The sequence below is a fragment of the Metarhizium brunneum genome, chromosome 1, assembly GCF_013426205.1.
Source record: "Metarhizium brunneum chromosome 1, complete sequence".
In the NCBI taxonomy this organism is placed as follows: Eukaryota; Fungi; Ascomycota; class Sordariomycetes; order Hypocreales; family Clavicipitaceae; genus Metarhizium; species Metarhizium brunneum.
This window is the reverse complement of record NC_089422.1, coordinates 2,200,740-2,222,120: the sequence shown is the minus strand read 5'-3', so window position 1 is coordinate 2,222,120 and position 21,381 is coordinate 2,200,740. Positions and strand designations below refer to the sequence as shown.

The 21,381-nt window shown below is 52.4% G+C and overlaps 5 protein-coding genes across 5 annotated transcripts; 3 read left to right on the top strand and 2 right to left on the bottom strand.

Annotated features, from left to right (window-relative positions):
• Positions 1-126: 126 nt before the first annotated feature.
• Positions 127-4,910, top strand: NTE1 (Lysophospholipase; the record flags this gene model as incomplete). Its single annotated transcript, XM_014694336.1, has 3 exons — positions 127-431; positions 495-3,355; positions 3,544-4,910. The coding sequence occupies 3 exons, from the start codon at positions 127-129 to the stop codon at positions 4,908-4,910; spliced, it is 4,533 nt and encodes a 1,510-aa protein (XP_014549822.1).
• Positions 4,911-8,673: 3,763 nt separating this feature from the next.
• Positions 8,674-11,340, top strand: G6M90_00g006860 (uncharacterized protein; the record flags this gene model as incomplete). Its single annotated transcript, XM_014694337.1, has 1 exon — positions 8,674-11,340. One exon carries the CDS (start codon positions 8,674-8,676, stop codon positions 11,338-11,340), a length of 2,667 nt encoding a protein of 888 aa, XP_014549823.1.
• Positions 11,341-11,934: 594 nt separating this feature from the next.
• Positions 11,935-13,826, top strand: dag (N-acyl-D-glutamate deacylase; the record flags this gene model as incomplete). Its single annotated transcript, XM_014694338.1, has 4 exons — positions 11,935-12,195; positions 12,259-12,595; positions 12,680-12,868; positions 12,955-13,826. 4 exons carry the CDS (start codon positions 11,935-11,937, stop codon positions 13,824-13,826), a joined length of 1,659 nt encoding a protein of 552 aa, XP_014549824.1.
• Positions 13,827-14,082: 256 nt separating this feature from the next.
• On the bottom strand, positions 14,083-15,794 carry DDC (Aromatic-L-amino-acid decarboxylase; the record flags this gene model as incomplete). Its single annotated transcript, XM_014694339.1, has 2 exons — positions 14,083-15,533; positions 15,746-15,794. The coding sequence occupies 2 exons, from the start codon at positions 15,792-15,794 to the stop codon at positions 14,083-14,085; spliced, it is 1,500 nt and encodes a 499-aa protein (XP_014549825.1).
• A 987-nt stretch (positions 15,795-16,781) lies between these two features.
• On the bottom strand, positions 16,782-19,057 carry TMN7 (Transmembrane 9 superfamily member 7; the record flags this gene model as incomplete). The annotated part of the gene is made up of 3 exons (XM_014694340.1): positions 16,782-16,800; positions 16,857-18,915; positions 18,973-19,057. 3 exons carry the CDS (start codon positions 19,055-19,057, stop codon positions 16,782-16,784), a joined length of 2,163 nt encoding a protein of 720 aa, XP_014549826.1.
• Between the last annotated feature and the right edge of the window lie 2,324 nt (positions 19,058-21,381).

Here is a 21,381-nt window from a genome sequence, read left to right as displayed (position 1 = left end):
CCTACACCCTTTCACTTCCCACAATATTTGCTTCGTCCTGCTGTTGCATCCTTTTGGCACTACCCGGCCTCCTCTGTGCCGCCCTCACATCATGCTGGGCCATAACTTGCTACAACACTCGCAGCCATGGCATCTGACTTGTCGAATGCCGCGCAAGTGGCCAGCAGCGTCGCCTCGTCGCTTGCTGCCCCATGGGACCCTTCAGCAGCCCAGCCACTTACCGACGCCATGATTACTGCATCAGCAAAGGTAGCAGCTGCTCATGAGCCTACAGGCTGGCTCGGATTCTTTGGGTGGCTGCTGTATGTCGTCTTCAATCTGACCTCTACCGTGTTATACTGGGTCGTGCGTTTAGCAACCATTTCTATCCCCAGGCTGCTCTATGCCTTGTTTTCCAGTAGCTGGACGGTGACTATGAACGCTACTACGCTGTATGTTTGCCTTTCCTTTGTCAAGTCCACGGTTGTTTTTTTCTTGGCTTACATGTTGATTAGTATGTTCATCCTGGTCGGTGTTGTTTCTGCTGTCAGTTGGGTTGTGAGATATCGCATCCTGAACATGTACTCCAGGCTCCCGCCTGAGCCCCAACGGAAAGAACCTGAAATAGATCTTTTCCCAGATAGTCACGAGGAGGGCAATAAAGGAGGACTAGCGAGCTACCTCGATGAGTTCCTGAGCGCTATCAAGATTTTCGGCTACCTTGAGCGTCCAGTCTTTCACGAATTGACGCGCAGCATGCAGACCAGGAAACTGATTGCTGGTGAGACAATCAACCTGGAAGAGGAAAAGGGATTTTGTATTGTCGTTGATGGTTTGGTTGAGATTTTCGTCAAATCTGGCAGACACAAGACCGCCCGTGAACCTTTGGCTGCCCATGACCTCGACACATCCAGTGACGAGGAAGTGGCTCCGGACCAACAGAGATATCAGCTCTTGACGGAAGTGCGTAATGGAGCTCCTATGTCCTCGCTCTTTTCCATCATGTCGCTCTTCACTGAGGATGTGAGGCTTCGCCTAAACGATGAAGCCTCTCCAGTGCCTCCAAATGGGGAGAGTGACTACCGCAGGCATCTCTCAGTCGGCGAATCCGAGACACAAAGCTTTACACCTGCTCCAGCTTCTATGCCTAATACGCCTCATCTGGATGGGAAGGGCGGCCAGCCAGACGACAAGAGTGTATCGGCGGAAGGTAAAAGCCAGCTGCTCCCTGTGGGTGATCTCCACGAGTCTGGCTCCAACATCCCTCCCATTTCTTTGGACCCTTCGTCTCCGACGCAACCCCAGAGACCCAAGCTTCCGGGAAGAGTGGCTTCTCACTCAGCACACCCTGACATTATTGCTCGGGCCACTGTGGACACAACAATTGCCATCATTCCCGCGAGTGCGTTCCGCCGTCTCATCAGGATCTACCCGAAAGCTACTTCGCACATCGTCCATGTCATTCTATCTCGTTTTCAACGCGTTACCCTGGCTCATGCTTTCGATTACCTCGGCTTGACTGGAGAGGTGTTGCAAACGGAGAAGAGCATGACCAAATACACCGTGTGCCAACTTCCCAACATTCTCAGAGGCGATGCCTTGTCAAGGTTGAAGGAAAAGTTCAAGCATGAGCGAGCACGCATTGCTGGTGATGATGAGAGAAACGGCATCGCCTTGCATAATGCAGCGGCTACCAGACGTCGCCGCTCTAGTAGCACTACGCTGCGCAGGGAAGCAATGCTGTCCTCAATGACCAAGCATCGACCATCCTCAGTTTTGGGATCTAATTTGTCCGTGGAGGAATCTCCTCAAAATCGCCAGCATACTTCAAGCCACCCCGGTGATTTGGCGAATATTCACGCTAGCCGAAATGCTGGTCGTTCTCCCATCACACCAGGAGCTAGTGCAAAGGATGTGACTAGTCCGCTTGCCCACAGGTCTTTCAACCCATTCGACTCTCAACGGCATGCAAGAATATCCGTGGATTCAAGAGAGTCCCTTGATGAAGATAATTTGTTCCGATCATCCATTCTCGAATGCATGTTCAAGTCTCTTGGTCTGAATGGAAGTGGTTCGTCGTCACGTGAACCAGAATCAGTCGATGGCTCCCCAAGGCTACTGTCCGCAGATCACAGACGCAAGACCTTTGGAACAAATAATGCATTTGGGTTTATGGGGCCGTTCGAAACTTCTGGAGATGGCGAAACTGAGTCAATCACATCGAGTGGCTTAACGGTTCACACGCCTCCAAGTGCGCACATATTATCTCACGAGATCAAAGACGAGGTGGAGATTGTCTTCTTTCCCAAGGGCTCTGTACTAGTCGAGCAAGGTGAACGAAATCCTGGCCTGTACTATGTTGTTGACGGATTTCTCGATATTGGTACATACACAACGGAACAACGCCCACACAACATTCTACAGACATCTGGCACCGCATCATTTAATATTGACGCAAGAAACAATGCCACTCGTCGGACTGATTCCAACAAGGACAATGGGCGTACCCGTCGCAGCGTGTCATTGGTGAAGCCCGGCGGATTAGCTGGCTACATCGGCAGCGTGTCGTCGTATCGATCCTTTATCGATGTTGTTGCCAAGACGGACGTTTACGTTGGTTTCCTCCCCGGAGCAGCGCTGGAAAGAATTGTGGATAAATACCCTATCGTGCTCCTCACCATGGCCAAGAGGTTGACGCATGTTTTACCACGCCTGATCCTCCACATTGATTTTGCTCTTGAATGGGTGCAGGTGAATGCTGGGCAAGTAATTTTCCACAGAGGTGATGAATCGGAGGCCATTTACATTGTCCTGAATGGCCGCCTTCGTTTGGTAGCAGATAGGAAGGACGGGGGCATGTCCGCACTTGCTGAGTTTGGTCAAGGCGAAAGTGTGGGAGAACTGGAGGTTCTCACTGAGACCGTCCGACCTGGAACCTTGCATGCTATTCGTGATACCGAGCTTGTCAAATTTCCTCGCACTTTATTCAACAGTTTGGCACAAGAGCATCCCAACATTACTATCAAGATATCCAAGATCATTGCCTCTCGCATGAGAGCTGCGGTAGAGGATCCTCCAAAGAATGGTGCTGAGGAGTCCGGATCTGGAGCCATCAACAATCAAAGGAAATCTACCATGAATCTTCGAACGGTTGCCATTCTCCCAGTTACAGCAGGCGTTCCAGTTGTCGAGTTTGGTAATCGCCTGATGAATGCTCTGGCGCAGGTTGGACCGCCCAACGGCGCCACGTCTCTCAACCAATCCGCCATCTTGAACCACCTTGGCAAGCATGCGTTCAACAAGATGGGTAAATTGCGTCTCACTCAATATCTTGCCGATCTCGAGGAGAAGTACGGTCTCGTGGTATACGTCGCAGGTAAGGCAGCCGCCACTCACTCATTCCTTTCGTCTCGTAACTTTTCATGATGAAAAATTTTAACCCAAAGGCAATGCCGCTGATGGTATTTTTAACTCTAATTTTTTCCTGAACCCCAACCTCGTTCATTCGCCTTCCACCTTGACGTTATGATTCTTGCGCAGCTCGCTAACGCAGATGTCTGTCAGATACCAGTGTCAACTCACCGTGGACGCAAACCTGTATTACACAAGCTGACAGCATTCTGCTTGTCGGTCTTGCTGATGGTTCCTCGGCCACCGGCGAGTATGAACGATTCATGCTTGGGATGAAGTCGACTGCCAGGAAGATGCTCGTCCTAGTGCACAATGAGCGCTTCTCACGACCAGGCTTGACTCGATCCTGGCTGCGCAACAGAATGTGGATCAACGGTGGTCACTACCATATTCAGATGCCATATAGTACAAATACCATACCTGTACACCTTCCCCCGTCTAAGAGACTTGGAAAAGCTCTCAAAGAACGAGTGCAGGTGCTTCAAGCAGAGATTCAAAAATACACGTCAAGGAAAGTCCACCACACACCGTATTACTCTCCTGACACCCCGTACAAGAGCGACTTTCATCGTCTTGCCCGTCGCCTCTGTGGCAAGTCTATTGGGTTGGTGCTCGGTGGCGGCGGGGCTAGAGGTATGAGCCAGATTGGTGTGATTAGGGCTATGGAAGAGGCCGGCATTCCCATTGACGTGATCGGTGGCACTTCTATTGGCGCCTTCGTTGGAGCTTTATATGCTCGCCATGCAGATATAGTCCCCATGTTTGGTTTTGCAAAGAAGTTCTTTGGCCGCATGGCAAGTTTGTGGCGATTCGCTCTCGACTTGACGTACCCATCGGCATCATACACAACTGGCCATGAATTCAATCGAGGCATCTTCAAGACGTTTGGCAACACACAGATTGAAGATTTTTGGCTCGAGTATTACTGCAACACGACCAATATCAGTAAGAGCAGAGTGGAATTTCACACGAGTGGATATGCATGGAGGTATATCCGAGCATCCATGTCGCTTGCTGGCTTGCTGCCACCTCTCTGCGACGAAGGGAGCATGCTATTGGACGGTGGCTATGTGGACAATTTAACAGTTTCGCATATGAAGGCGCTTGGTGTTGATATCATCTTTGCTGTCGATGTCGGAGCCCTTGACGATGACACGCCACAAACGTATGGTGACTCGCTGTCGGGTATGTGGGCTTTCTTCAACAGATGGAACCCATTGTCAGCACATCCCAACCCCCCTACGTTAGCAGAGATCCAGGGGCGTTTGGCTTATGTGTCGAGCGTAGATGCATTGGAGCGAGCAAAGACTATGCCAGGGTGCATTTACATGCGCCCGCCTGTTGATGACTATGGCACACTGGATTTTATCAAATTCGACGAAGTATACCAGACGGGATATAAATTCGGCAAAGAGTTTTTACAAAAACTGAAAGACGAGGGAGGGTTCCCCTGGATGGAAGAAGCCGAGGCTAAAGAAGCAATGCGACGAACAAAGGCACCTCGTAGAGCGAGCATATAGAAAATGAGAAACGACCTGACTTGCCATCCCAAATCATATCGTACGCTGGAGCTTTGGATGACTTCCTTCGCATTGCGCATACTATACCTCACTGCGTCGTGCCGCTGTCTGTCATGTCCATGCAATGGCAACCCAGAATGGCAAATGACTATCAACTTCCACGTCCTCATGAAGCGACGTCATGAACCAAATTAGCATCCCAGAACCCAGTTGCAGAGTACTAGTAGAGCAATGTCCCTATCACCGGTTCTCCCCCTTCACCCTCTCACTTCATGTCTTTTCCCTATCAATCCTGACCTTCTTCGCAACCTGCCCTTTCTTCTATTTCATCACCGCGAGTACTTTTCTTTGCGTTCATGGCGTTGGACGACTTGATCCCCACACTCGTTGGATATCTGGATTCTGATTAATGGCACTATGGCCAGCAAACTGTGTACTCTTCATGGAGAGATACTGCCATCACAGAAGGGCTGCATGTAGCTCTGGATAGCCTGTCCAACCCTGGATTCAATGTCGGGGTCCATGTTCTGTTTGTAGAGGCAATGGATGGCTAGATTGCCTCGTTGTGGCCAGGCCTAAATGTCCTCTAGCTTTTTGAATCCAACATGCAAAGCGCACAGTAAGGAAGCACGCAGCTTCCATGTTGATCGGCTTTTCTTCTTGAACTTGGCGTCGTGTCTAGCGCGTATGGACGGCACAAGAGAGATGGGAAGTGTACATGCGATGCATGGCAAATGCGGTGCTCACTTGACTTGCCTAGTTGCCTCTGCCCGTCCTTGTTGGCCAATAGGGTATGTAGGTCGATTTGTCTTGCATTGTACATTCAAGTGAGACAAACACACCAGACACTTTCTTAGCCCAATCTGCAGCGGGCATCGAGTCTCACAAGCTTGGTAGTACCTGCATTGAAAGCAGCGAGTCAAAAAGGACTTGCCAACCAGAAGGGGTTTCATTACTATTTGATGCTAGTGCGCGGTTTGAGGTCTGCCGACATGGGTATTTATGATTGAGGAAGCGATTGAGTAACAACATGGCATTCTCGACGATACTTGACCATCCACCTAGGAGAATAAACTGGAATCAAGCCATGAGGAATTCTGTCAAAACACAGCCCCGCGAGGGGCACGTGGGCGACTGCATTAAGAATGCATGGTGCTAGTGGTCGTAGTGTGATGCTGCTGAAAGTAGTTGAGCAGCCACGGTGCGTACTTGAGTAGGCTGCACGATGTAGATGCTCCGGGCTACAGCAATTGCACAGCCGACCGCCATATAGAACACGGCATTTGCAGTCTACTTAGGTAGGTATTGGACACTGCACAGGAAAGAATGCAGAGTATCGGCAATGTGTCTGGACAGCTGCGTACGTTGTACATACATGCACGCCGTTGTCCTTGTTCGGTTTAGAACTGTGGCTTCCCCGTCAGCACAATCTTAGCAGAATGGAGCCTTTACAAGCGAGACATTCAAGCCCGTGTCAGCCCCGCAAGCCACCTCATGGTGTTAAAATAAGATGGTTAATACTCCGTACTAGTACGTACCGCAATAACACAGCCTTGTTTAGGTGCTAGCATTGCCCACGAGTTCAATGCATCGCCGCAGGGAATCGTCGATTAAGGGCCTCCGACGGGAGGTGTCCGGTGACGCCCTCGGGATGGCAGCCGCTGAATGTCATGTGTCTTCTTTTCCCTCTTTTTTCCATTATTCATTTGCACCGTCTGGTCCAGCATACCGCACAGTTAACACAAGTGCCAACGGCCGAGTGGGTATGTACACCCACTGTACATACCTAGGTACTTTACAATAGGCAGTCAGTCGAGTTGCTCCTCGTAATTGTTCTGGTGTGAGGGATAAACTGGAAACCTTCTGGACCGTGGAGCACGCGACAAGCATTGGCACGATGCAACCCTCTCTCCCGGAGACCTACCGAAGGGTTCTCGAAGTATGTACAGCCCCAATCATGTTGTGCCCATCGAACGGCCACTTTGGACGTAGTGGAGTATTCAATGTTCATTGGCCTCCAACTCAAGCAGTCAAAGGTACTAGTACTACTATTACGCCAAAGGTGGATTTGCCGCTACCCCTTTGCCCCTGTGCCGTCGTTTTGCCAACATTGGCCGTCGGGAGAGAGTACATACTAGTAGTACTCCGTACTCGAATTGATTGACTACGCCGTTGGGTGTACTAATTGGCAAGACCCGGTTGATCGTTGAAGCGCACGGGGGGCACGGAGCAGTCCACCGTCGACGTACATAATCAAGGCAATGGGGACATGGGGGCCCGTGGGAGAAGCTGAGCGGAGTCGAGGTGCCATGTTGTCGTGTTGTCGTGCGTGTCGTGTGCCCAAAGGACAAACGGGAAAGTGGTCACGGCCAGTCGCCGACAACGGCAGGGGCACGGCGACTCGGTCGGGAGGAGGGAAGGAGCTAGTGAGGCTGCCGCTTCGGGGTGCCTGGGGACGGAAGGTGCAGCCCAGGGGTCGACCAGTGTCAAGCAGTGGCGCCCACTTCCTGCCGCAGCCGCGACAAGATTGAAATTAGGAGTGCAGAGGACCCTTGTATGGGGCGCCACGTACGGCGTTGTATTTGTGCAACAATAGAGTTCATCTGACAGTCTGGTAATTGCTAGGAGGTACTACTTGGTGCTGCAATATTTGCTGGTAATACTACTTGTACAGACACACGGAGGACTCCGTATGTATATCAATACTAGGGACTACCTGGGCGCCCAAAGTAGGTAGTTATGTGTGAATCAATACAGCAACCTGGTATCGTTGCACGGCCAATTCCCCCGTGCTCCGCAGATGTACGGACTCTCATCTCGAAGCCGTGACTCGTTCCTCCTTCTGATCGGTCCTGCGGCTCTTTCTAGCACTCTCTATGCTCCGTTCCGTACACCTCAGGAGTTCTCGTCGTCCCCATGTCATCGCGTCTCGCTCGCTTGCCACTTGTCTCTCGGCCCAGCTCAGCTCATTCAGCCCAGCTCAGCTCCCACAGCCGCGCCGGTACATCTCTTCACTTATTTGTTCTCCGTACACCCATTGCCCCTTCTCGACTTCCCTCGTGGATCGACATCTCTTCCGCATCAGCCACGCTCGTCGTCTCCCACCAGGCTAAACCCCCCACTACGGATCAGCAACAGCTCCCACAAGCACCGCCAACGGCTGGCGATCCTGACGCATTACGCCAGTCTTGTCTAGCCTCGCATTGCCCCCATTCGCCGTGGTTTTCCGCAGCAAAAGTACGGCTCCATTGCTCACAACATAGACTGTGCACAAAGTCATGTCCAGGAGTAGGAGCCTACGCCCACATACACACTGATAAAAGTGCGCCACTTCCCCTGACGCCTTTGGCCTTATCCTCCTCCAAGGTGGAGAATTGGGGGTATTCCTACTCAAACGTTCAACTTCGGTGGACCTTGTTCAACTCCACTTGTACGGAGGACTGCCTTATCAATAAGTATTGCTGGGGACCAAAAGATCAGCCTGGTAAATCTCCTTGCCCCAGCTCCCTGCATGCTCCTTCATTCTTATTAATTTTTTTTCGTTTGCTTGACAGTTTGCCTGCCGCTCCAAGCACCCATTTCTCCTTCACTACACTATACCAATGTGATGTAACTCATGGTATATTTTCGAGCCTCAAAAAGTCACACGACTGGCCCACGACACCCTTCGACTGCCGGTGTCCATCACCGAACCGACGGAGCGCCTGAAGCCACCGACAGTCGACAGAAATTAGCAGCGTGAACTACCCAGGATATATACGCAATGGTTCGCGGCCAGCACCATCGCCATGATTCTCCCAGCCAGCCTGCCGCATTGTGTTGCCCACGGCAATGCCTACGGGCAATCGCTGCCCGGCTAACAAGCCGTCGAGTTGTCGTCGCCATCGCTTCTCGATTTACGAATAGACGATTTGCCTTTGCGCTAGCGGTTGTGTCAGTGCTTGGCGCCAAGGCAGTGCATATTCACACTCACATCACGGCATTGTCGAGGGTGCATCTGTTGCGCTGGGGCTATTCGTTCTTTGCCCAAGACTTGGCTCTTCTCCTGATAATACGACTGTTGCTGGACAATTGGGTCTTCTCCGTCGTGCGGCCATTGCGGGCACTAGCCACTTTTGTCGCCAGCATCTTGCTCTCATTCGTTATTGCATTGGGCATCATCAACGTTTCCTTTTTCGTCGTTTCGGGTTCGGAAATCCACTGGCGCAACATTGCCTTGGCCAGCGACTCTTCCTCCTGGTCAATGTTTCTCTCTGGGTTATTTTCGCTAGCGCTGGTCGTGTGCGTTGCCTTTGTGGCCGGCTGGGTGCTGCAGGATGCCTTCTTTGATCTATTCGGTGTCGGCACCGATTTGGTCAAGTGGCCTGCAGCTGCCATCCTGCAAGGGATTCCTGGTATCAATCGCCTCTCACGTCAAGCTAGCAACTACGACATAGTCCCCCAGCAAGACGTTGAATATGGCGAAAAGTTCGACGACAGCGACGGAGAACTCATGTTTAGCATGTCCGCAGCGAAAGCGGAATTGAAGACCCCCAATTGGCGGCGGTGGATTAAACCACTTCTATACTTGTTTATATTTGCGGCCTTGACAGCCCAAATTATTCTCTTCTTTATCCGACCCCACGAAAGCTCTCTAATTTTCATGTCTTGGACATCTGCTCTGCTACCATTTGTAGACTTTTCCAATTCCTCTCCGAACCTTGACAACATGCAGCCTTTCTATGGCTCTGGCATCGGCCGTTCTTGGGATAATCTCACTGCTGTCCACAACGTATCGTCCCTAGCCGGAATCCCGTCGTCATTGGCCCGTACCATGGACTTCTGGCACCAATATGTTGCCGAAAGACACTACAGTGCTGCCAACGACCCGCTCAAAATATCGAACTTGAAGGATAATGTTTTAGCCGACCTCCGAGACAAGCTGTCACAGGTGCCTATCCGTCATGTTGTGCTTTTATTTCTCGAGAGTACCCGAAAGGATGTTTTTCCCGTGAAAAAGGACGGCCTTGTATGGAGAAAACTCGCGCAGTCATTCGAGAATGGGACCCTGCCCGAGGATGCACAGGAGAAGCTGGCCTCCTTGACACCAAACGCAAATTTCATTACTGGAGATTATAACGACGGATTTCCACACCCCAAGGACAAGGTCAAAAGACGCGGTGGCATCAATTTTAACAATGCGTTTACGCCTGCAACCTACACGTTGAAGAGCCTCGTCGGAACACTTTGTGGCGCATCACCACTGGTTGCAGATTTCAATCTTGAGGTTGTCCACAAACTTCCCGCACCTTGTATGCCACATATTTTTGATGTCCTAAATCATATTCACTTCGCAAAAAGCGAGCGCGACGAGAAAGCCAGCAGAGCATTCCTTTCAGATAAATGGACTTCGTCATTTATGCAATCCGTCACGATGGATTTTGATAGCGAAAAGGGATTGCTGGAAAACATGGGATATCCACGGGAAAATCTCATCTCTAAGGAGTATTTGAAAGGAGAGAAGGGAAATATTCCCAAGTTTGGAATATCTCATTTACCGGACGTTAATTATTTTGGTATTCCCGAAAGCCCATTAGAGGATTATATTCGAGATACATTTGCCTCGGCCAAAGAGAAAAACGAGCGAGTATTTCTCACACACCTTACGAGCACAAGCCACCATCCTTTTGGGCTTCCTGAGAATGAGACATACGTGCCTATGTCACACGGCATGGAAGACTTTTCAAAGTACATTAACAGCCTTGGGTACGATGATAAGTGGCTGGGCAAGATATTGGGCATGCTGGATGAGCAAGGAGTGGCAGACGAGACCCTGGTTGTCATGGTTGGCGATCACGGCCTATCTATGCCCGAGAATGGACTGGTTTCAGCATATTATAATCCGAATGTTGGCAACTTGCACGTGCCCTTGGTTATATCGCATCCGAAGCTACCCGTAATCGATATTGACGATGCCGTCACCTCTTTACAGATTCTTCCCACGATTATGGACTTGCTTGTTGAGACAGGTTCACTTGCGCCGGAGCATAGTCGAGTTGTGAAAAGTCTGACAGCCAAGAGTTACGAAGGACAGACAATGATTCGAGAACTGCGAAAATCATCGAAAACTGGTCAAGGAGACTGGCAATTTACCGTAATTAATCCAGGACGAGCCATGGTGAGCGTTCGTGATGCCCGCAAGCCACACCTGCGACTAGTGGTCCCTGTGATCGACAACATCGAATGGCGATTCACAGATCTCAGTTCCGACCCAACTGAGCAAGTACCTGTGCAGGGCTTTGAGTTTATTTCGTTTTTGCATAGCGTTGAGCAGACGCACGGCATAGAAATCGCGAAATGGGTAGAAGAAGCTGCTTTCATCTCTCGATGGTGGGTTGAAGACAATAGCAAGCGATGGCGTTATGGTCCTTACCGAGATTACCTGCCGTAGCGGGTTGTATTTTGATTACATTACATTGCATTGTTTTTTTCTCTGTCCTTTGGGATATACGGATCAGCGATTAACGCCACGAAGGCGATCATTTGGCATATAAGTTTATTTGTACGTGGTTCAACTATCAAGATAGGGGATATGGACTTTTCCTATGGTTCAGTTAATGCCAGTCATAAATGGTGTTGTTGCCTTGCAAAGAGAGCGAGCGACTGTATTTGAGCTTCAAGAGATTAGAGCCCTGTTGCCTATCGATTGGACTAGAACAAATGCCTGATATTCAGGGAGCCAGAACACAACATGGTTATTTTGTCTCCGATGTTCGCCGCAAGTGAGCGACAATACGAAACCCAAAGCAGATGAAGCTCGTGTGACCCCCACGATGGTCTGCACCATGGAAGCCCCCCCTCTCTGCCCCCCTCTACCCCCACCTGCAACGGGATTGTAGTTACTCCACGCCTTTTTAAGTGTGGGGTTCTTGATATCAACCTCTTATTACCCTGACCTTGCCATTTATCCTATTTATTTATTTTTATTTTAGATTAATTTCCAACATGGTCATTGCTTAACATTTGCTGCAGACAAAAGGCCATGATGGCAGCAGATATTCTCTTCTCCTCACCCACCGTCGTGACGGGCGAAGAGTCAGCGATCCCGTTTGTGGCCGACGTTCTGGTCTCTAATGGCTTGATCGCACAAATGGGCGAACCGGGAAGCATACATGCCCCTTTGGCGAGGGTAATTGATGCCAAGGGGTATGTACTCTCGCCGGGGTTCATCGACATGCATGCCCATTCGGACTTGTATCTGCTCACTAACCCGGAGCATGAGGCCAAGATCTCACAGGGGTGTACTGTAAGCCAACCTCAACCATGCCTTGCTGAGCCGACGTGATATTGGGGCTACTGACGGCAGTAGACAGAGGTCGTAGGCCAGGACGGCATATCCTACGCCCCCGTCCGCAATAGAAGCCAGCTACAAGCCATCCGGGAGCAAATCGCCGGCTGGAACGGCAACCCTACCGACGAGGAGTGCGCAACTCTGCACCGGGGCGTGGGCATGTTTGAATGGCGCACAGTGGGCGAGTACCTGGACTGCTTGGAGAGGAATGAGACGGCGACGAATGTGGCCATGCTGGTGCCGCAGGGCAATTTGCGACTCCTGGCGTGCGGTCCCGACGACAGCGTGGCCACGCCCGAGGAGATTCAGGACCAGGTCCAGCTGTTGAGGGAGGCCATGGACCAGGGAGCCATTGGTATGTCGAGGTATGTTCTTCCTCTTCCTCTATTTCTATGCCCCTGGCTCTGCTAGTGTCTTGTGGAACGCAAGCTAATGGCAGTTGGAAGCGGCTTGACGTACACGCCCGGCATGTATGCGTCCACCTCGGAGCTGGGCGTCCTGTGCAAGGCGCTGGCAGACGAGTACCCCGGTGCTTTCTACGCGCCCCATCATAGGAGCTATGGCTTCAAGGCGATTGAGAGCTATGCCGAGATGTTGGACCTCGGAAGCTCGACTGGCTGCCCTGTTCGTGCGTACATGCTGTTCATCACCTTTGGCAACCCCTAGCGTTTGGGCGACCGTGACTAATGAATGGCTTTGTTTTTTGGGGACCAGATTTGACCCACGCAACGCTCAACTTCTCCGAGAATAGGGGGAAAGCGCCGCTGCTGCTGTCCATGATTGATGAGAAGCTCGCGCGGGGCGTCGACGTCACACTCGACACATACCCCTATCTGCCGGGGTGTACGACGCTCGCGGCGCTGATTCCCAGCTGGGCCTCGTCTGGGGGGCCGACCGAGACGTTGAAGCGGTTGCAGGATCCGGAGACGAGGGAGAGGATCCGGGTTGCGGTTGAGGAGACGGGGTGCGACGGGGGACATGGGATTCCTACAAACTGGGAAGAGATCCAGGTTGGAACGACAAACCACCCCTCGATAGCGGGCTACTCGGGCCGCCGCATATCCGAGATAGCAAGTAGCCTGAGGACGCGGCCGCACGAGATATTCTTCGAGGTCCTGGTCAAAGATCGGCTGGCCACCTCGTGCCTGATGCACGTCGGCAACGAGCCCAACGTCCGCGCCATCATGCAGCACCGCGTGCACATGTCGGGCAGCGACGCCATCCTGCACGGCAAGACGACGCACCCGCGCGCGTACGGCACCTTCACGCGCTACCTGGGCCACTACGCGCGCGAGCTGGGGCTCGTCTCGCTCCCCGAAATGGTGGCCCATCTGACCAGTCGGCCGGCCAAGAGGCTGGGCGTGTACCCGGCGAGGGGCGTCGTGAGGGTCGGCTCGGCGGCCGATCTGGTCCTGTTCGACGCCGCGCGCGTCAGGGACAGGGCCACGTTTGACGAGCCCAAGTTGGCAAGTGAGGGCGTGAGGTATGTGCTTGTCAATGGAGTTGTTGCGCTGGATGAGGGCGAGTTGCGCGGCGTGAGGGCTGGCAAGACACTGAGGAGAAGGGGGGACGGGAGTGTTGCGTAAAGAATAGTTTTGAGAGCTGCAATGACAGTTGTAGTTGAAGCATAGTGTCGTATATATATGTATACATTTATCTCTATATACATATACATATACTCTTGTCTATAGACTCCTCCTTCCAAAGCAGTAACCACTATCGAGCTGATTGATATGCACCTGGGTCAGGCAGAGCTTACCGCCCAAACACCAGAGAGCAGCCTACACGGCACGGCCAGACACGCGGCAGCATGAGGAACCGACCTTTTCAAACAATCCCGTTCTAATTCGGCAAGTCGCCACAGACCGTCTCGGCCTCCTTGACCAAGGCCTCAAACACGCCCTGCACATGCTCCTCCCGCACGGTGGGCACCCCCAAGCACACCCTAATGGCAAACTTGCCGCCGACAACGGTGCTCGTCAGGTAGAAGCTGCCGCCGGCATTCACAGCCTCGTACACCTTCTCCGTGCGCGCATTCACCTCGTCCTCGTCCTTACCGGCGACGCGCAGCGAGACCAGGCCGAACCTCGAGGCGGTAAAGACGGTAAACAGGTCCCTTCTGCGGCGCAGCCTCTCCTCGAGCTTCTCGCCCATGGCCACGCCGTTGCGAATGTGCGCCTGCAGGCCGCTTATGCCGTAGCTGCGCAGGACGAACCACAGCTTGAGCGAGCGGAAGCGCCGGCCCAGGGGGATCTGCCAGTCCCTGTAGTCGGTGACGAGCTCGTTGTCGGAGAACTGGTTGCGCAGGTACGGCGGCTTGATGCTCAGCGCGGTGATGAGGTCGGCGCGGGAGCGCACAAACGTCGCGCTGCAGTCAAACGTGGTGAGCATCCACTTGTGCGGGTTGAAGTTGAACGAGTGGAAGTGCACGAGCGGCGCGGCGATGTGCTGGTTCTCCGGGAGGAGGAGCGCCGAGCCGGCGTAGGCGGCGTCGACGTGGACGAACAGCTCCGTCTTGCCGGCAGCGATCCGGCCCTGGAGGACGCTCGCGATGCCGGCAAAGTCGTCGACGGCGCAGACGTCGGTGGTGCCCATGGTGGTGGTGAGGTAGAAGGGCTCCAGGCCCTTGGCGGCGAGCTCGTCGAGCGTCTTGGCCAGGGACTCGCCCTTCATGGCCAGCCCGTCCTCCTCGTAGATGGGGACGGTGGCGAAGCGCACGCCGAGCACCTGGGCGGCCTTCTTGGTGCTCGAGTGCGCGCCGGCGCTGCCCAGGGCGACGAGCTTGCTCCGCAGGCGCCATACCTCCTCCTCCTTGTCCTCGCCGTCGGGGAGGTGTGCCGTCTTGGCGGCAATGTACTTGTCTCGCGCGCCAACCATGACGGTGAGGATGGCCTCGCTGGCCGAGCCATGCAGGACGCCGCCGCCGTGGGTGCTCCCGCTGGAAGTGTAGCACTCCGGGAGGCCGAGGGCCTGGGCGATCCAGTCGAGCACAATGGTCTCGAGCTCCGTGACGGCAGGGCTGCAGATCCAGTTGAAGTGGGCGCCGCTGAAGGCGTTGGAGTACATCTCGGCAATGGCGGACGGGTAGCTGCTCGAGCAGGGGAAGAAGGCCATGAAGCCGGGACTGTTCCAGTGCGTGATGCCCGGCATGATCTTGTCCTGGATGTCGGCGCGGATGGCGTCGAACGGCTCCGGGTCTAGCGGCGCCGACGAAGGGAGCAAGCGGCGTAGGTAGCCGGGCTGGACGTCGGAGACGACACGCTTGGAGGAGACATTGTCATGGTAGTCGGCAACTGTGGTTGTCAGCCAGTCGTGTCAAGATGCGGGCGGGCGGCAGGGCAATGAATGAATGAATGAATGAACGCATGCTGTTTTTCAAACGGTGAGAAAGGCGGTCGAAGGAGGAGGCGAGGGGAGGAGAGGAGAGGAGGGGTATTAGCAAATTCAATAACCGCAACAGCCGCTCAGCCGCTCAGCCGCTGCGAGCGAGAAGAAGCAAACATACTCTCGTCAATAGCCGCCTTGGCCGCCGTTCTAAACTCGTTGGTGTCCATGATGCTCGCCGGTGATGCAGAGGCGTAGGAGGGTAACCGCAGGATTTGGTTCTTCTCTCGGAGCAGTTGTCGTCGTAGGCATGTATTTAAGCATCCCACTAGACCCGACCGCCCACCTTGTTTCAAGCAGCCCCATGAGTCGTTGAGCCAAACCGTGGTTGCGTGGTCCCTGATGGCTGGCGCCCGACCACGAACTGCTCCATCAGTCAACTATCCCCGACCCTGGGCCGGGACCGGTGGGCGGCGTCCGGTGCGTCCATCGATTCATGTGGACGGGCCTGCTTCCGCGCTCGATTGCCGGGACCATGGGATTAAAGCCTCCTTTGGCCGACCTCGCCCAGTGTCGCTGCTTGTCTTGACACACTGTCAGCCATTGCTGCTTCATTCATTTCTATCATTCATCTCTTCATTAGCCCTTCGCATCATCGCTGTTTGCAGTTCGCAGTCCACTTCGAAGCAACTCGGAACTCGGCACAGATTTCCGAGTCTCTCTCTACCTGAAAAATGTCGCAAGCCTGAGAGGATTGATGCCCCCGCTATGTCATCATGTACATGTCAAACTTGTTCGCGCCCTTTAAAGACATCAATGACATTATGCCACCCTGTTACGTTCCGCCTCCCATGAGTAGTGAAAGCAACCAAAATAAAAATGTGTCGTAATATATTATTGTCCTCGTCCCGCGGCACCAGTCAACTCGCCAGTGACCCGTTGACTTGCCCATTACCCTATTCCTCAAATACCCGGCCTCTCGTCACCGCAAAATGCTCTTCTAGAGGGAGTGAATGTACAAAACGCCAGTCTTTGATCCCAAACACGTATGCTAGGCCCAGACGCCTAATCGGGCCTGTTTAAGCCTCGACCTTGAAGTATACCCAAAAAGAAACCAACACATTCGACATGTCAATATGAAGGAGCGACCCAAAATAGAACAAGAAAAAAAAAAAGAAGCTGGACAATGGACCTGTGTTGTCAAAATTCTCACATCTCTAATCAACTTTAATTGCACTAGACAAAAGCGTTAGCATCTCGCCATCCCAGGCACCACTCCAAACCCAACTTACCTATATATTCTCCGGACAAATGCATAGGCGCTTAGGAATCCAATAGTTCCGGTCAAAAGTCCATATACACAGCAGGCCATAAAGCTGTAGCTGAAGAAGAGGAGACTGCTTACAAGTCCCGTAATGTGCAGCTTGAAAAAGTAATACCAAATGCTGTAGGCAAACACCCACAACGCGCTGCCGCCGCCCACAAAGAATGACTGCCACCACCAATGGTAGTTTTCGGAGCATAGCTGGATGTAAATCGTGACAATAGTCACTTCGGCAATAGTCACCACCAGGATCATGGAAACAACCGCCAGGAATCCGAATACATAATAGTACCCGCTCTTGTCCTGCCACAAAGACTGGAAGACAAACAAAAGCTCAATAAAGATGACGGCAAACGGGATAAGCCCAGCCAGCAGTATCGACTGCAGAGACTTGATGTACCAAGCCTGCCGCGGCACTTGGCGAGGAATGGCTGTCGTTCTGGTAGGATGCGCCCATGCGCCCGCCTTGAGATAGCCGTAGTACGACCCTGCCAACACCAGAGGGACCTGGACACACAGCCACAAGAATACAATGGCAATCAAGGTTCCAAAGGGGATAGCCGTGCTGGATGCCTGTGCCCACACAAACAGGTTGAGGACGAACACAAGCGCAAAGGCAAGGCCGGGGAACAAGAAGGCCGTGACCAATGCGTTTGCTCTGTAGTCCCTGCCGTCGAAGCTCTTGAACACGCGAGCGGAAAAGTAGCCAGAAAAGAGGCCTGCAAAAATGAACAGGCCGACACCCACACTGACGAAGCCGCCGCGGAAGCTGGGGTTCAACACGCCGATTGCGCTCAACAGGACTAAACCCATGGCCATGAACATGAGCTGCATACCAGAGCCCACAAGCGGTGCCAAAAGATTGCCGGACCGTGGAGTTCTAAACACGTCGGCGTGCAGAAGCTTCCACCCAGTCACTTCCTCGAGAGCCTCGTCGTCGGATGAGATGTCTGCATCATTTTCGGCATCGTCACCCTGATCGAGCAAACCAGGCTTCTCCTTCGGCGTTCGGTTACCGGATCGGCTCTTGCGCTTTGATCGAAGTTTTCCATCTTCGGCCTTGGCATCCTTGTATCCTTGAATATCGGTGCGAATCGTCTTGGCCAGGATTATCATGACAATGCCCGTCAGCAAGCCACAAATAATGAGGGAGTTAACAATAGCAAGCCAATGAATACGCGAGCCCTCTTCCTGGTTTACAAAATACAGGTCCCAACGGTGAGACCATTCAATAGTATCATCTTCTCGGAAATAGACCGAATAGGTGTAGGGGATGCTGATTGTACCACCAGCGCTGTCATCGTCAACTTCGGTAGCAGCAGGCTGGTATGATGAATCGGTATATATGGGCGCAGCTGCATCGAGTGTCTTGTTGGGGGCCATGTAGAGCTCAAGAGGCTGGTTGATGTTCTGCAAATCGACAGGGCATCCTTTGGTGTCTCGCCTGTTCCCGTTGCCAATACTCTTGGGATAGACTTCGAATCCGACAACAATCTTTTCGCCTCGGGCACCAGCTCGTCCAGCAGCTTGGCGGTAGCGTATGACAATAGTGTGGTGGTTATGCAGGTAGTAGCGCGCCTTGCCTGTGCTCGGGGAAAATTCCGTGTATCCAAGCTTGAATCCGGCGGCGTAGTACTTTTTGGTCTTATCCACCGTAACAAAACTTGTAGCTCCAGGCAAGTTATCAACAATCCATTCAGTGACGTAGCCATCGTGGACCAATTCTTTGGCGCGTCTGAGATCGCTGCGCGAAATTTCCCTGGTGCAGAGGACGTTGCACGACGTGTCCTTTTTCATGGCAAGTTCCATGTCGGAGGCCATGATGCGATCTCCACGAAGTACCTCGCCTAGATTAAGTGGGATGCTCTGTCCGCTGAGAAGGCCCGCAGCAGACTTGTGCTGCCCGGTCGGCGGGCAGACAAAAGGCAGATCGTAATAGGCATACTGGAGTTGGGTGTTGTCGGAGTAGACCTTGTTGACCATGAGTGGGATCTGCTGGTCTTCCTTGTAGCTCTTGATTGACCACCCTGTTTTCTTCCAGTTAGCGAGATGGTAGACAAGCGGCCACCAACGTGGAAGCTTACCAGGAATATAAAATGCATTTACGTGGCAAAGCAATGCCAAGTTAAGCAAGGTGCCGAGGCCGATATATCTTGATATCCAGAACATTGTGGATATCTGTGCTCTGCATCCAATACAGTCTCGCCTTGTATTCCCCGTGGCCTACCAGCAATGAAGCCACGGACTCGGCAAGATTATGACGAGCGTGGGAGTCGGGACGGCGGGATCGAACAATGGGCAATGGGCAGTGCGAATCCAACGGCAACGCCACAATGAATGCTCATGTAATATCTGTTGTGAAATCGAGGCAGCGAGCTTCCGTACTCGCTGGTGTCCTGGGGGCGAATGGCTGTAGAAAAACAGAAAAACGAGTGAAATCGGCACCGAGTACCGTAAATCTAAGCTTAATCGCGATGGACCTGTGCGAGCGCCAGGTTACGCGAGTTGGGAGAGACAAAACGAGGGCAGATGCCAAGCGATCGGAATGGATTTAACGTTGGGTTCACTGCGAACTCCTAGGGAGATGACAAAGTGGACAAGCAGGGGTCCGGTTTTGGTGAAGACTCGACGTCGGCCGTCGCAGCAGTCGATACGGGGTATGCGATGCGAATGCTGGCTCCTTGGTGCCCAGCCGTTGCAAATCGACAGAGAATGATATGAAACGAGGCAGGAAAAGGATGCACAATGAGGTGGCTGTTCCAAAGTCAATGCCGACAAGCTGATGCTCGAGTCCCATCCGGCGCAGCGAGCGGGAAACCTTGCAGAGATAAGAACGCCTTGGCCTGCAGGCCGGGGTGTGGAGCCACGCTAAAGGGGGCAATTGGGGAGAGCGGGCACCTTGCTGCTTGACTGACGCACGGGTATGTACATACATAACATACATACAATCATCAAATCAGGATATTGTGCGTACATATGTACTTGTATGTACTTGTTAATACATGGGGGAATTGGGGAATTCATCATGTTCAACGCGTGGAAGCACGTTGCCTGTAGCAAAATCAGGCGAGCGAGTGGGATCGGCGGGCCTCTGTGTGGCGCGATATGCATGCAGTTCGAGGCAGTTGAGCTGTCCATGTCTGGCTGCAGCGGGGTTCAATTACCGTCAGTCACTGTACATTGACTTAATGATATCTTGCTGGCCCAACTGCTCCCTTCTTCCTTTTGTCTCGCGTGGTGACCTGTTCAAACCTGCATATATGAGGTAGGTGCTAGGGCAGCCAGGGCAGCGAAGCATCGTCAGTCGCCATCTGCAGCGCGCCTGCCTGTACCTCAAGCCTCATCTTCACCTTCACCTTCGTGTCTCCCTTAATGCCACTCTCCCGCTTCCGGGTTCGAAAACAGCCATCTGTCATGCCGCTCCTTCCATCGCAAGCAAGTGGGGCCGGCTCCCCAGCATACAATGCTGCCGCCAATCAGGTCCACTCTCTTCTTGCGCGAACCTTCCTGCATTTTCAAGGTGACAAGCACTGCCTTGCTTGGCCAGAGAATCCAAATTTGAGCTGGATGCCCATTGGCCCCCGCCGGTCCTAGTCCGTATTGCAAAACGGCATGGGGGAAAAGTTATTTTTGTCCCTTTTTTCTCATTAGTACCCCATGCTACTCCGTGCCATTACCATAATTCGTTCGCCTTTACTAAACAACACGGAGTAGTACTAGTTCTAGTAGAAATCATGTCACATCGTTATTAAATTAAGCATATCGAGCACGACCGCCCGACTTTCTGGCCTGCTCTGTCGCGTTGCCTCTATTGCGGTGAAGCCTTAATATCCAAGTGTAGTCATTGATGGCTACCCACGTTTCGTTATCGTCTCAAATCGAATATCAAACTCAAACTCCAACCACCCTCGGCGTCCCAACACACTCTACATAATGCCAGATTCTCCATGCCACACTTGAGGAGGCTGGCGGTCGATGTGTCTCGGAGAAATACTGCTGTTGTTCAATTATTCACTTTTTCTTTTAATTTTTTTTCTTTCTTTTTTAAATTATTATGAAAAAAAATTTTTTTTTATAATTGTAAAATGATATCATCGATATTCACTTCTCTGGCGCATGCATTTCATTATTCTTATCATTGTTATACGGGTCGTACTTGGTAGTCCGGGTTGGCTGGATCCGGGCAGGGCAAAGGCATAGATTTCAAGTCATTATATTAATTATTTCCGCCATTTGCAAGGCTCACCTCGCGGCTGTATTGTCATCGTCGTCGTCATGTAGAAAAAGCAACACGCGCAATCATTCATCATCATGTCCCGATTTTCCTAAACAAACCCATGCATTCCATGTCACGTTTGCTCACCACAACGTCAATAGTAACAAATGCGACAGTCCCCAAACTCGAATGAATCTCTATGTGTTCCCCCAATCTCTAGTCAGAATGCTAAACTCCGTAATAAAAGAAACCACTCATTATGCTTTTGTCTTTCCAA